At 36.8% G+C, this 14,336-nt stretch overlaps 1 protein-coding gene across 8 annotated transcripts in view; it reads left to right on the forward strand.

The window, feature by feature from the left end:
* The window catches only part of LPAR1 (lysophosphatidic acid receptor 1), a 170,360-nt gene that overhangs the window by 89,377 nt on the left and 66,647 nt on the right, over positions 1–14,336 (forward strand). For all 8 annotated transcript variants that reach the window (XM_050761437.1, XM_050761442.1, XM_050761438.1 and 5 more), the window contains one exon: positions 12,264–13,011. In XM_050761437.1, the coding sequence (XP_050617394.1) occupies positions 12,264–13,011 (748 nt within the window). The remainder of the gene's footprint in view (positions 1–12,263; positions 13,012–14,336) is intronic.

A 14,336-nucleotide genomic window follows, 5' to 3' on the forward strand; every position in this document is an offset into this window, starting at 1 on the left:
ACCTGGCACCACGCCCCGCTAATTTTTTGTATTTTTAGTAGAGACCGGGTTTCACCACGTTAGCCAGGATGGTCTCGATCTCCTGATGTTGTGATCCGCCTGCCTTGGCTACCCAAAGTGCTGGGATTACAGGCGTGAGCCACCGCGCCCGGCCTTTTTCTGGTATTTTTATAGTAGCAGTTGATTCATATGGCTTGATGATTAATTCAGAAAATTTGTTAAACTCTCTTAATACAGTTTGTTTATAGGTGTCTTGCATTTTCTGTGTAGCTGATTATATTATGTGTGGATAAAAATAAGGTTTTTAAAAAAATTTCATGTTCTTTTTTTTTTTTTTTTTTTTTTTTTTTGGAGACAGAGTCTCTGTCACCCAGGCTGGAATGCAGTGGTGCTATCTCTGCTCACTGCAACCTCCGTCTCCCAGGTTCAAGCAATTCTCATGCCTCAGGCTCCCAAATAGCTGGGATTACAGGCATGTACCACTATGCCCAGCTAAATTTTGTATTTTTATTAGAGATGGGATTTTGTCATGTTGTCCAGGCTGGTCTCAAATTCCTGGCCTCAAGTGAGCCGCCTGCCTCAGCCCCTCAAAGTGCTGGGATTATGGGCATGAACCACTGCACCTGTCCTTGTTTCTTTTTTTTTTTCATATTATTTTAAGATTTATTATTATTATTATTTATTTATTTATTATTATTATTATACTTTTAAGTTCTAGGGTACATGTGCATAACGTGCAGGTTTGTTACATATGTATACTTGTGCCATGTTGCTGTGCTGCACCCATCAACTCGTCAGCACCCATCCACTCGTGATTTACATCAGGTATAACTCCCAATGCAATCCCTCCCCGCTCCCCGCTCCCCATGATAGGCCCCGGTGTGTGATGTTCCCCTTCCCGAGTCCAAGTGATCTCATTGTTCAGTTCCCACCTATGAGTGAGAACATGCGGTGTTTGGTTTTCTGTTCTTGTGATAGTTTGCTGAGAATGATGGTTTCCAGCTGCATCCATGTCCCTACAAAGGACACAAACTCATCCTTTTTTATGGCTGCATAGTATTCCATGGTGTGTATGTGCCACATTTTCTTAATCCAATCTGTCACTGATGGACATTTGGGTTGATTCTAAGTCTTTGCTATTGTGAATAGTGCCGCAATAAACATACGTGTGCATGTGTCTTTATAGCAGCATGATTTATAATCCTTTGGGTATATCCCCAGTAATGGGATGGCTGCGTCATATGGTACATCTAGTTCTAGATCCTTGAGGAATCGCCATACTGTTTTCCATAATGGTTGAACTAGTTTACAATCCCATCAACAGTGTAGAAGTGTTCCTATTTCTCCACAGCCTCTCCAGCACCTGTTGTTTCCTGACTTTTTAATGATCGCCATTCTAACTGGTGTGAGATGGTATCTCATTGTGGTTTTGATTTGCATTTCTCTGATGGCCAGTGATGATGAGCATTTTTTCATGTGTCTGTTGGCTGTATGAATGTCTTCTTTTGAGAAATGTCTGTTCATATCCTTTGCCCACTTTTTGATGGGGTTGTTTGTTTTTTTCTTGTAAATTTGTTTGAGTTCTTTGTAGGTTCTGGATATTAGCCCTTTGTCAGATGAGTAGATTGCAAAAATTTTCTCCCATTCTGTAGGTTGCCTGTTCACTCTGATGGTAGTTTCTTTTGCTGTGCAGAAGCTCTTTAGTTTAATGAGATCCCACTTGTCAATTTTGGCTTTTGCTGCCGTTGCTTTTGGTGTTTTAGACATGAAGTCTTTGCCCATGCCTATGTCCTGAATGGTACTACCTAGGTTTTCTTCTAGGGTTTTTATGGTATTAGGTCTAACATTTAAGTCTCTAATCCATCTTGAATTAATTTCCGTATAAGGAGTAAGGAAAGGATCCAGTTTCAGCTTTCTACTTATGGCTAGCCAATTATCCTAGCACCATTTATTAAATAGGGAATCCTTTCCCCATTTCTTGTTTCTCTCAGGTTTGTCAAAGATCAGATGGCTGTAGATGTGTGGTATTATTTCTGAGGACTCTGTTCTGTTCCATTGGTCTGTATCTCTGTTTTGGTACCAGTACCATGCTGTTTTGGTGACTGTAGCCTTGTAGTATAGTTTGAAGTCAGGTAGCGTGATGCCTCCAGCTTTGTTCTTTTGACTTAGGATTGTCTTGGAGATGCGGGCTCTTTTTTGGTTCCATATGAACTTTAAAGCAGTTTTTTCCAATTCTGTGAAGAAAGTCATTGGTAGCTTGATGGGGATGGCATTGAATCTATAAATTACCTTGGGCAGTATGGCCATTTTCACGATATTGATTCTTCCTATCCATGAGCATGGTATGTTCTTCCATTTGTTTGTGTCCTCTTTTATTTCACTGAGCAGTGGTTTGTAGTTCTCCTTGAAGAGTTCCTTTACATCCCTTGTAAGTTGGATTCCTAGGTATTTTATTCTCTTTGAAGCAATTGTGAATGGAAGTTCATTCATGATTTGGCTCTCTGTTTGTCTGTTACTGGTGTATAAGAATGCTTGTGATTTTTGCACATTAATTTTTTATCCTGAGACTTTGCTGAAGTTGCTTATCAGCTTAAGGAGATTTTGGGCTGAGACAATGGGGTTTTCTAAATATACAATCATGTCATCTGCAAAGAGGGACAATTTGACTTCTTCTTTTCCTAACTGAATACCCTTGATTTCTTTCTCTTGCCTGATTGCCCTGGCCAGAACTTCCAACACTGTGTTGAATAGGAGTGGTGAGAGAGGGCATCCCTGTCTTGTGCCAGTTTTCAAAGGGAATTTTTCCAGTTTTTGCCCATTCAGTATGATATTGGCTGTGGGTTTGTCGTACATAGCTCTTATTATTTTGAGGTACGTTCCATCAATACCGAATTTGTTGAGCGTTTTTAGCATGAAGGGCTGTTGAATTTTGTCAAAAGCCTTTTCTGCATCTATTGAGATAATCATGTGGTTCTTGTCTTTGGTTCTGTTTATATGCTGGATTATGTTTATTGATTTGCGAATGTTGAACCAGCCTTGCATCCCAGGGATGAAGCCCACTTGATCATGGTGGATAAGCTTTTTGATGTGCTGCTGAATCCGGTTTGCCAGTATTTTATTGAGGATTTTTGCATCGATGTTCATCAGGGATATTGGTCTAAAATTCTCTTTTTTTGTTGTGTCTCTGCCAGGCTTTGGTATCAGGATGATGTTGGCCTCATAAAATGAGTTAGGGAGGATTCCCTCTTTTTCTATTGATTGGAATAGTTTCAGAAGGAATGGTACCAACTCCTCTTTCTACCTCTGGTAGAATTCAGCTGTGAATCCATCTGGTCCTGGACTTTTTTTGGTTGGTAGGCTATTAATTATTGCCTCAATTTCAGAGCCTGCTATTGGTCTATTCAGGGATTCAGCTTCTTCCTGGTTTAGTCTTGGAAGAGTGTAAGTGTCCAGGAAATTATCCATTTCTTCTAGATTTTCTAGTTTATTTGCATAGAGGTGTTTATAGTATTCTCTGATGATAGTTTGTATTTCTGTGGTGTCGGTGGTGATATCCCCTTTATCATTTTTTATTGCGTCTATTTGATTCTTCTCTCTTTTCTTCTTTATTAGTCTTCTAGCGGTCTGTCAATTTTGTTGATCTTTTCAAAAAACCAACTCCTGGATTCATTGATTTTTTGGAGAGTTCTTTGTGTCTCTATCTCCTTCAGTTCTGCTCTGATCTTAGTTATTTCTTGCCTTCTGCTAGCTTTTAATGTGGTTGGTCTTGCTTCTCTAGTTCTTTTAATTGTGATGTTAGAGTGTCAATTTTAGATCTTTCCTGCTTTCTCTTGTGGGCATTTAGTGCTATAAATTTCCCTCTACACACTGCTTTAAATGTGCCCCAGAGATTCTGGTATGTTGTTTCTTTGTTCTCATTGGTTTCAAAGAACATCTTTATTTCTGCCTTCATTTCGTTATGTACCCAGTAGTCATTCAGGAGCAGGTTGTTCAGTTTCCATGTAGTTGAGCGGTTTTGATTGAGTTTCTTAGTCCTGAGTTCTAGTTTGATTGCACTGTGGTCTGAGAGACAGTTTGTTATAATTTCTGTTCTTGTACATTTGCTGAGGAGTGCTTTACTTCCAATTATGTGGTCAATTTTGGAATAAGTGCAATGTGGTGCTGAGAAGAATGTATATTCTGTTGATTTGGGGTGGAGAGTTCTATAGATGTCTATTAGGTCTGCTTGCTGCAGAGATGAGTTCAATTCCTGGATATCCTTGTTAACTTTCTGTCTCGTTGATCTGTCTAATGTTGAACCTGTCCTTGTTTCTGTTTGAAAGTGAATGCTTAAATATGACATGAATGTCGTATTTAAATATGATATGAATGTTTTGAAAGCGAATGCTTAAATATGACAATTGGTGTACATACTTGATAGCTACCTTTCAATAAGTTAGGGAAATTAATTGTCTTCTAATTGTAGATTGTCAAAATATCATGAAAGTGTATTAAAAATTACCAAGCACATTTTCCATGTCTTTTGAGATGATCATTGACTTGTTTTCTCTCTTTGAATTTGTTAAAGTGGTTAATTATGTAACCAAATTTTTAAATGTTAAATCATCTTTGCATTCTGGAATAAACCCTATTTGGTCATAAGAAATATATATACATACACACAACCCATTTAGTTATACATACACGCACCCTATCGTGTGTGTGTGTGTGTGTGTGTGTATCTTGAAGATGCATGTTTTATTTACTTGCATTTTATTTAGAAACTCTCATTTATGGTCTTAAATTAGATTAACTCATCATTTATCTTGTTCTTACTCTCCTTGTTTGTTCTTGTAACATAATTCTACTGGCTTCTTATGGGGTAACCAAATAAACTTTGAAAATAAATAATAGCAAGTAATTTTAGGTAGGCTTCAGAACAAACGGAAGTCGAATGTTGAGCCACAGTAACATGTAAGATGGGAGTGGAGGCAATGGAGAGAAAACGTATCAAGGGAAGAGGATTACCTTCAGACTTCTTGTCAAGTGTGCATGTTAGAATATTAAGACTAAGCATTAAGGAATAGAAACAGTGTATAACTGTTGAACCAATAGAAGTGGAAAAGGGAGAATGCAGTTAGTTCAGTTTTGTCTTTAATCATTTATTATCTGACATTCTTGGGTCTAATCCTGCTGTGGACTGTTCTGGGGATTCTCACATGTGGCATCCTCCTGTGTTTTTTCACTTTTGGAAGATTAGTTTATATTCAGTGGAGCTGGTTTGAGAGAATCCCATGTGACTGTGTTGAGGTCTCCTCCTCCAGAGAAGTTTGGTGTTCGCTAGTATTAGGCGGTGAGTGGGAGGAGAATGGGGATATCCCAAACTCGGGACCTTGGTTTGTGTTAATTTTTTCTCCTGGGGGTTCTCAGACTTGACGTAGTCTAACTTCAAATCCCAGCCTTGTATGATTTATGGGACTAGAGTCATGATTTCTTAAGGGACTCTTTATTTATTTATTTTCCAACCTGGAGCCTGAGCTCGACAAAGCTTCCTTGTTCTTCCCAATGCAAGTAGGGATATCTTTTTTTTTTCTGATATACACACTTACTGATATGAAGATCTTTGAGGCTGCTAGCTTGATGGGTGGGTCTTAATTCCAACTGACTGCCTCAGTCAAGCCCAAGGGCTTATCTTGTTTCCCAGTAGTATTAAAGCCCTGTCCCCATGATCTCTGACAGTCTGCTGCCTGGACAGCCTTTCACCTTGGTTTAAGTTCCCTCTTAGCTTAGCAGTGCATCTAAGGACTATTTATTATGCTTTATCCAGTACATCTTAGTGTTTTTAGTGAATTTTTCCATTCCTTCCTCTTAGGACTGACACAGAATTCTCTTCGGAAATCTGGCAAGTACGATGATGTGTTCCTTTTCTCAGCATGGTAGAAAATGGGCTATAATAGATAAAAAGTGCTTTTATTAACTTACAATTTATGTGTTCCACAGTTTCTTTTTGCCTATGTGTATATCACATTGATATACATTATTATTTTATAAGAAGTAGCATTTTATGTACTTTTTCAGATAAACCTCCTAAAATTTACTAGTTGCATATTCTTCAGCAATTTTAAGTATTCTAGTTTAAAATCATTTTTAGTGGATCTCAGTATTGTTTTGTGGCCCATTTTCTAGTTCTTGTGACAAAACACCTCACTTTTGAAAATGTCCAATTTGAAGCTCTAAGAAGGGCGAGGACTTTTTTCTTGTTAATAGAGACTTAATGGAATTTAATTAAATTCTATGCTGTCTCTTTTCTAATCTTTTTTGGAGAAAGAAAATAGGCCTGATTATTTTGAATTTAAGAATAAGAATTTAAAAAGTCTTAGAGGTCATCCTTACCTTAATTTACAAATGAGACAACTGAGATTCAGAACAGTTGTGGAACGTACTGAAAAACAAATTAGCTGGTTGAACATGAGAATGCTTAACCAAAGCTGCAAATCAGGCACCCGCCTTGCCTCACTCTACTGTATTTTAATGGAAGTGGAGGAAGTAAGTTTTTTTGATTTATATCTTATTACTAGTTCTTTATCAGCAGAGATTACAGTCTCCCTTAGAGTATCTCAGTAGAGTACATATTTACATTCATATCTAAATACTAAACCACATTGATGTAATTACTAGTATGTGGGTTTATGCCAACTGTTCCTTTTTCCTCTTGGCTAATGCGTATGTAATTGTCTTTCAAGAGATGAAAGAACACATCAGATGTACTATGAGTGGCTCCATGGCAGGCACTTGGGTGCATTAGTCGTACCCCTAGAAGGCATAATGCAGTGCCATGCCCAACTTGGTATCCTATTAAAGTTCATGAATGTGTACATGGATGAATGAAGTGCATGGTGAAGGTGAACACCATATGTGACGCTTTAGAGTTTAGGCTTGGCAGATTTGTTATAACTTATTTTGAGATCACACAATAAGGTGAGGTAAATTTCTGAGATTTGGAACATCTACTGTACAGAGCAGCCAGCGAGATCACTTCCTTTGAACCCTCTCATCTTAAGATAAAATAATTGGTGGATGAGAAAAGGCCATGAATATGAACTTCTCTTTTCAGTTTTGAGGACAACTTAATTTGGGAATAATGCTATCTTATTTAATGTTTTTGTTGCTTGGGCAGGGTAAAATTCTATAACTTCTTATTACAGAGAAGTTTCTAATTATAGTGATTTGGATTTCATAATGAACTTTTTAGAAAAGTACTTATTGAACTTTGTATGATGTATTTTTGTTCTTCCCAAAATTTCTTGCAATAAATATGAGCTACTTTCTAAAGATGAAAAAATCATCTATAATCTCACCTATGTAAATTTTGCAAAATTGTCATTCTGTATATTGCTTATGCATTCCTCCTATTTTGCACTCTGTTTTTCTCCAATAATACAAAAAGTTGTCATTCTGCTTTAGTGTAATAATTATTCAATTCAGTGGTTTTTGAATCAGCATATTTAAATTTATTTTTGAAAACTTGTCACAATTTAAATCGTCTCATTTTTACCTGAGTAATAAGATAAAATTAATATGTTTACATTCTGCTTCCCCATTTCAAGTTTTTATCTACACAGTAAGTAATTTTAATCCCAGATTATTATTAAATTGCTATTTTATTAATAGGTATAGCTTCTTTCAATAATTATTTTTGGTATTTGCTTTAAGTTTTATAACCCTATGAAGAACAATTATTAAGAATCATGTTCTGTGGGTTTTAATGCTTGCTGCCAGGGTCTTGTATTTACTGTATGTGTGTATTTGTTTTTTTCTTTTCTCATGAGCTAAATAGTATATATACTTTCTCTACGAAGGAAATGTAGATGCCATTCTTTCTGAATACTTACATTTCTGTGACTGTTCTTTGTTGTCCTCATATGAAAACATCAGTGTAGTTGGCTGTGTATCTCAAGAAATTTCTCTGCATAATGGATCTGGTTTTTGAAATTCTGATTTTCTCTCTCTTTAGATATTTGACTTGTTATTTATTTTTTCTCTAAACTCTTACAATTTTTCTTTACCATTGAGATCCCAAAATCTCATCAAGATATGCCTACGTTTTAGTTGCTTTTAATTAACTTTGTTTTGTAATCTATATAAGTTTAAATCAGTAATCTGAGACCTTTCTTTTCAGGCAGTAACTTGTCTTCTGTTTGGAGCTGTGTTTCTTCAGGTTCCTTCTGATCTTCCTTGGATTCCTGGTGCATCTTGAATTTTATTCCTATATGTGCCTTCTTTTCTTTTGTTCCTGCCATCTCTGACTCTTTTCTGAGTGTTGGGTGAATTTCTTAAGTCTTCTACCTGCCATTTCAGTTTTCTGTAATTTTTATACTTCATTTCATTGTCTGCATTGCCATTTTTAATTCAGAAATTGTTTTTCAGTTTGTTCTGATAGGCACAATGATGGCTTCCAAAGATATCCATTACTTAATCCTCAGAACCTGTGACTACTACCTTGCATAGAGAAAGGGACTTTTCAGATATGTTTCAGTTAAAGATGTTGAGATGGGGAGGTTCTCCTAGATTTTTGGGTGGGCTCAGTGTAATCACAAGGGTCATTGAATGTGGAAGAGTGAGAGAGAAGATTGAGTGTCAGTCATGTGAGGAAGACCTGACTAGTCATTACCAGCTTTTGAAGATGACAGGTGACCATGAGCCAAGACATGTGGGCAGCCTCTAGAAGCTGGAAAAGACAAGGAAATGGATTCTCCCCTAGAACTTCTGGAAAGAAACGCAGCCCTGCCCTCTCTGTGATTTTAGTCCCATGAGACCTATTTTGGATTTCTGACCTCTAGGACTGTAAGATAATAAATTTGTATATTTATGCCACTAAATTTATAGCAATTTGTTAAAGTAGCAATAAAAAACTATTTTTGTGAAGTTTTTACTGATTTCTTTTGTCTTCCTAATGGCTTGTTCTATTTTCAGTGTTACTATATTAACGAAACACATTGAGGACACAAATCAGAGATGTCCCATCATTTAATCTTTTTCTCTTTCTCTCTCTTCTTTTTTTTTTTTCCCCCTCCCATACATCTGCTTCAGTGGGAGGTGATTTCTTCTTTGGTGGGAGATGAGTGGCCACCTCCTTTGATTATATTTTTCCCCGTTATGTTCCATAATTGTTTTTCTGTCATTATAGCACTGACTATCTTACTGGCTTATAGTCCAATCGCAGTTAGATTGGATTCTCTCTGAACCATGTGGGTTTTCTAAGTCTGTCAGCTCCTGAAGAAGTAGGAAAGCCCATTCCCACTGCCCTTCTGACTGCCATTGGAGGTACTTTCAGGGTCTCCACTGCTTATTCTTTCGACCTGTTGCTTTCTGCAGACGATAAGAGAGGGGGTTTAATTCCTCTCTTTTAATTCCTCTATTGTCATAAAACCAACTGAAATTCCTCTCACTTCTTCTGAAGCATATTATACACTCCCAATTTTTAATTCCTGGTGTATTTTCTACTCTTTCAATATTTAGCTGCTAATTTTCATGAAATACAGAGTTCTTATCCAGAATCCTCTTAGTATAGGATTTTAAATCTGAAATAGAACTTATGTATAAGTTAGTCCAATTTCCTCATTTCACAAATGATAAAACTGAGTTTCAAAAATCATTTAAGTTATGCCATTAAATATGTATGGTTTTTATGGCATTACAGTTAATTGTTGAGAGAAAAGAAATGGCACAAGACAGGGCACTTTTCTCTACCATTAGAGAAAATCTGTCAGTTTTACTCATCTTTGTACATTGTGGCTTAAAGAGATAATTTATACTTTTTAATTTTGCCATCCTTAACTTTGTAGTTTTTCCCTGTGGAAAGGGCTAAGAAGCTTCTTGTATCTCTGCTTAACTTTGTTGCTACTTGGTGTTCAGAAGTTGGAATGCTGTGAAATAATATATGCTTGATATTTGGTTTAAACCTTTCTTGATTCAGAGAAGGTAAATGGTTATAGAGACTAATGAAAAGAACAGACTTTTATATTTGTCTTGACAAAGTTTTAAATATCCTTTGCAGAAAGGAAAGTTGTAAAGTTTAAACATTTTTGGAAATATCTTTAATTTATTAAGGAAATCAATATGTATTTAGCATGTAGTCCATAGAACAGTTGAATACTATACAACAATGAATATAAGCAAGCTAGAATCTCTGCGTTTATAGGGTTTCATAGCCTAGTGTAGAGGGGATCAACAAATAATTAAGCAATTATGATACAGTGATTCCTTGCACCAGCAGCCTTGGGATTACTTGGGACCCTACCTCAGATCTACTGAATCAGAAGTTCTTGCGGGGTATGTCAGCAATCAGTGTTTTACAAACTCTCAGGTAATTCTGATACAGGAAACCAGTGTTTTCACTGTTGAGAACCAGAGTTGAGAGAGAGAGCACAACACATTAAATAGAGCTGAACCTGAGAGTTTGGAGTCATTAATATCTTGAGTTGAGGCTGGAGAGGCAGGTAAGTAAGGTCTGATAAGATGATTGAAGAGTTTAGACTTTTATCTAACGTGTACTCATAAGCCATTAAAACATGTCCAGTGGGGAAACAGCTTGATCAACTTTGTCTTGTTTTTTTGCGATGGAGTCAGGGTCTTGCTTTGTTACTTAGGCTGGAGTGCAGTGGCATGATCTTGGCTCACTGCAACCTCCACCTCCCGGGTTCAAGTGATTCTCCTGCTTCAGCCTCCCAAATAGCTGGGATTACAGGTGCCCACCACCATGTTAGTAGAGAGGGGGTTTCACCATGTTGGCCACGCTGGTCTTGAACTCCTGACCTCAAGTGATCCACCCACTTTGGCCTCCCGAAGTGCTGGGATTACAGGTGTAAGCTACCGTGCCTGGGACTGTGATCTCTTTAAGAAGCAGACAAGTAAACAGATAAATAATTATACAGTGTATTAAGTATAATGTTTGAAGCATAGTCTAAAAGCTATTGAAGTCTAGATAAGGAAAGAGACTTTAGATGCCTGGGTAAGTCAGAAGACTAACCACTTAAGTGTTTCACATTGTTCTTGGAAGTTTCAGTGTTTGGTAAACATTTATGTACAACCTACGGATATTCAGTAGAATATTTGATCAAAAATAGTGGTTAAAAGTGTCATATGTTTTGGGTAATTTATTAGATGCAAAGCAAAATAAAAATGAAATAGTAGAATGTGAACTGTCTTCAAGATACATTTTTTAATTTTAAGGGTCCCAGGTAAGCTTACAGCTTCAAGAAAAATGACTTACTCTATGTGATGTACAATTTTCTAATTTCTCTTTTGTTACTTATTTTCTAATTTTGTTTAAATATATTATTATATATAATTACAATTTATTATATATTATGATATATGTAAGTAAATATATATTATTCTGTTTTACACTGTCTCAATCCTTTTTAGATTTAAGTGAGATTATAAATAATAAGGAAATATATTCTTATCAATGATGTTGAAGAATAAGTAAACATGTTATAAAGCATTGTCACTCCATACTTTAAAAAATACGCTGCATCTAATCTAAGTATATTTTACTTGTAGAGAATTGTCAAAGGGCCACCTACTCTTTGGAGGTTACGTTGGGTCCTCCAAAAAGAAAAAAATTCTGAAATGTCATAGATTGGTTGACGAGTCCTATTCTGAGGTTAAGGAGTTATGGGGGTAGGCAGTGCTGACCACAGGAATGTTGTGCAGCAAATGCTGGCTTTGGGCAAAAAACCTTTGATGCACAGTGACTTCTTTGAAATATTCGGAATGATGGTCCTTGTGGGAACCTGCATTACAAAATGTCTGTCCCACATGGAACATACTATGTGAGAATAGAAATGGAGAATAATAGGGCAATGATACCCTATCTAGAAACCAACTGTGTTTACAGATTCCCTAAATAACAGATCAAATAGATTTTACTATGGTAAATATCCAATTGCAATGTTCTGCAAAATTTTTGTCTGTCTCATATATTTTGAGCAAGATTTCTTGGCCATGTGGCTTTTCTAGTAGACTTCAATGACGTGAAACCACTAAACAGAGACCTTGTCATTTATTTAACTCCAACTGCCTTTAATCTTGAGGACAGTAATATTGTGAGAAACCTTGGGGTTTCAACATAATCACAAGATGGTATGCAGGATCAAATGTTCAAATTATTTGCTTTTGTTTTTCTGTTGCATGTACTATAGAAGTCTTGTGTTGTCTATATAAGCTTTAAATTTGGACCTGTGGCTTCTTTTTCATCATCTTTTCTCCTTTTCTTTTAGTTCACAGCCATGAATGAACCACAGTGCTTCTACAACGAATCCATTGCCTTCTTTTATAACCGAAGTGGAAAGCATCTTGCCACAGAATGGAACACAGTCAGCAAGCTGGTGATGGGACTTGGAATCACTGTTTGTATCTTCATCATGTTGGCCAACCTACTGGTCATGGTGGCAATCTATGTCAACCGCCGCTTCCATTTTCCTATTTATTACCTAATGGCTAATCTGGCTGCTGCAGACTTCTTTGCTGGGTTGGCCTACTTCTATCTCATGTTCAACACAGGGCCCAATACTCGGAGGCTGACTGTTAGCACATGGCTCCTTCGTCAGGGCCTCATTGACACCAGCCTGACGGCATCTGTGGCCAACTTACTGGCTATTGCAATCGAGAGGCACATTACGGTTTTCCGCATGCAGCTCCACACACGGATGAGCAACCGGCGGGTAGTGGTGGTCATTGTGGTCATCTGGACTATGGCCATCGTTATGGGTGCTATACCCAGTGTGGGCTGGAACTGTATCTGTGATATTGAAAATTGTTCCAACATGGCACCCCTGTACAGTGACTCTTACTTAGTCTTCTGGGCCATTTTCAACTTGGTGACCTTTGTGGTAATGGTGGTTCTCTATGCTCACATCTTTGGGTATGTTCGCCAGAGGACTATGAGAATGTCTCGGCATAGTTCTGGACCCCGGCGGAATCGGGATACCATGATGAGTCTTCTGAAGACTGTGGTCATTGTGCTTGGTAAGTTTTGTCTTGACTGTAACTTACCTTATAGATTCTCAATGACTTAACATAAACCACATTTTTTTGTGTGACAGAGGTAACCAACAGTATGAATATTCACCAGGTATATATGCAGGAATTACAAGGGGATGAGGCACCTTTATATTAAATGTCAGCTTATGAGTCTTTCTAAAATTATAGAATTAGTGTTAGGGAAACATGGGTCTCAGTGGTGTAGTATAAATGATGATGATGTAAAAAATGTCATTGAAGAGTTTGGCTGTCTAATATTGAAAATACCAGAAATACCAATCAAACTCGTTTTGTTTTTCTTACAGCCTAAATTGTGAAACTTTTGCATTGTGGTTTCTGTATTACGTATTTTCAGACAGAAAGTGCTTTCATAGAATATGAATATGCTTCCATGTATAGTTATTTTTATTAGTCTATTCTGTAATTGCTACTACATTATAGGTAAGTATATCAAAGTTTTGTATAGATTTACTGAACAAAACAGATTGGAATTAATGATATTCTCTGACCGTCATCTTCATGAAAACTTCCTTCTTTTCTATTAATTTTCTATTTGTATTAATGGAGGTTAATCCATATTTCAAGGTGAAGAGCAAGATTTGTAGAGTCAAATACCTTCTGCTTTTAAATAAGCATTGTTTTTCTTGGATGAAAAATTCATAGTAGTGATCAAGAGGAACATATTTATTCAGTTATGTATGTAGAAGGTAGTTAAAGAGCACCTACTATGTTCTGGCTCCTGGAGGTATACCCATGAAAAGGACAGATGCAGACATTTCCTTTGGAGCTTAGAATGAGAATTTTTAAAAATAATTACCCAATGGAATTACACATTCTCCATAGACTGTATTCAGGTTAACATTTGATCACATTAAAAAATCTTTTTTGAAAACCTTTTATCATTTCATCTTTCCCTATGGAAATTGAAAAAAAAAAAAAAAAAAAAAACAAAAAAAACCATTTTATCACCTCCTCTTTCCCCGCAGAAATTCAATGGGAAGTTCCTATAATTCTCTGTGCTCCAATTTGTATAGCATTTTTGAGTGACTGTAACATGGGATTATGTGGCTCCTCTGAAACTTTGGGAGTGACCTTAATTTTAGCCACTGAAATGAGACAGGGTCCTAATGATCATTATATAAAGTAGCATTCGGATTGATGCATAGGTCTTGTCTGTTTTGGTTAGGGTGAATGCATCATAGACATCATTTTCAGCTATACTCATTGTTGACTGTCTTGTAGACCTGTGAGAATAGCAACTAAGCCTTGGGATCACTGACACACCTAAAAGCCTGCCTCACTAACTGAAA

The sequence above is a fragment of the Macaca thibetana genome, chromosome 15, assembly GCF_024542745.1.
Source record: "Macaca thibetana thibetana isolate TM-01 chromosome 15, ASM2454274v1, whole genome shotgun sequence".
Lineage (NCBI taxonomy): Eukaryota > Metazoa > Chordata > Mammalia > Primates > Cercopithecidae > Macaca > Macaca thibetana.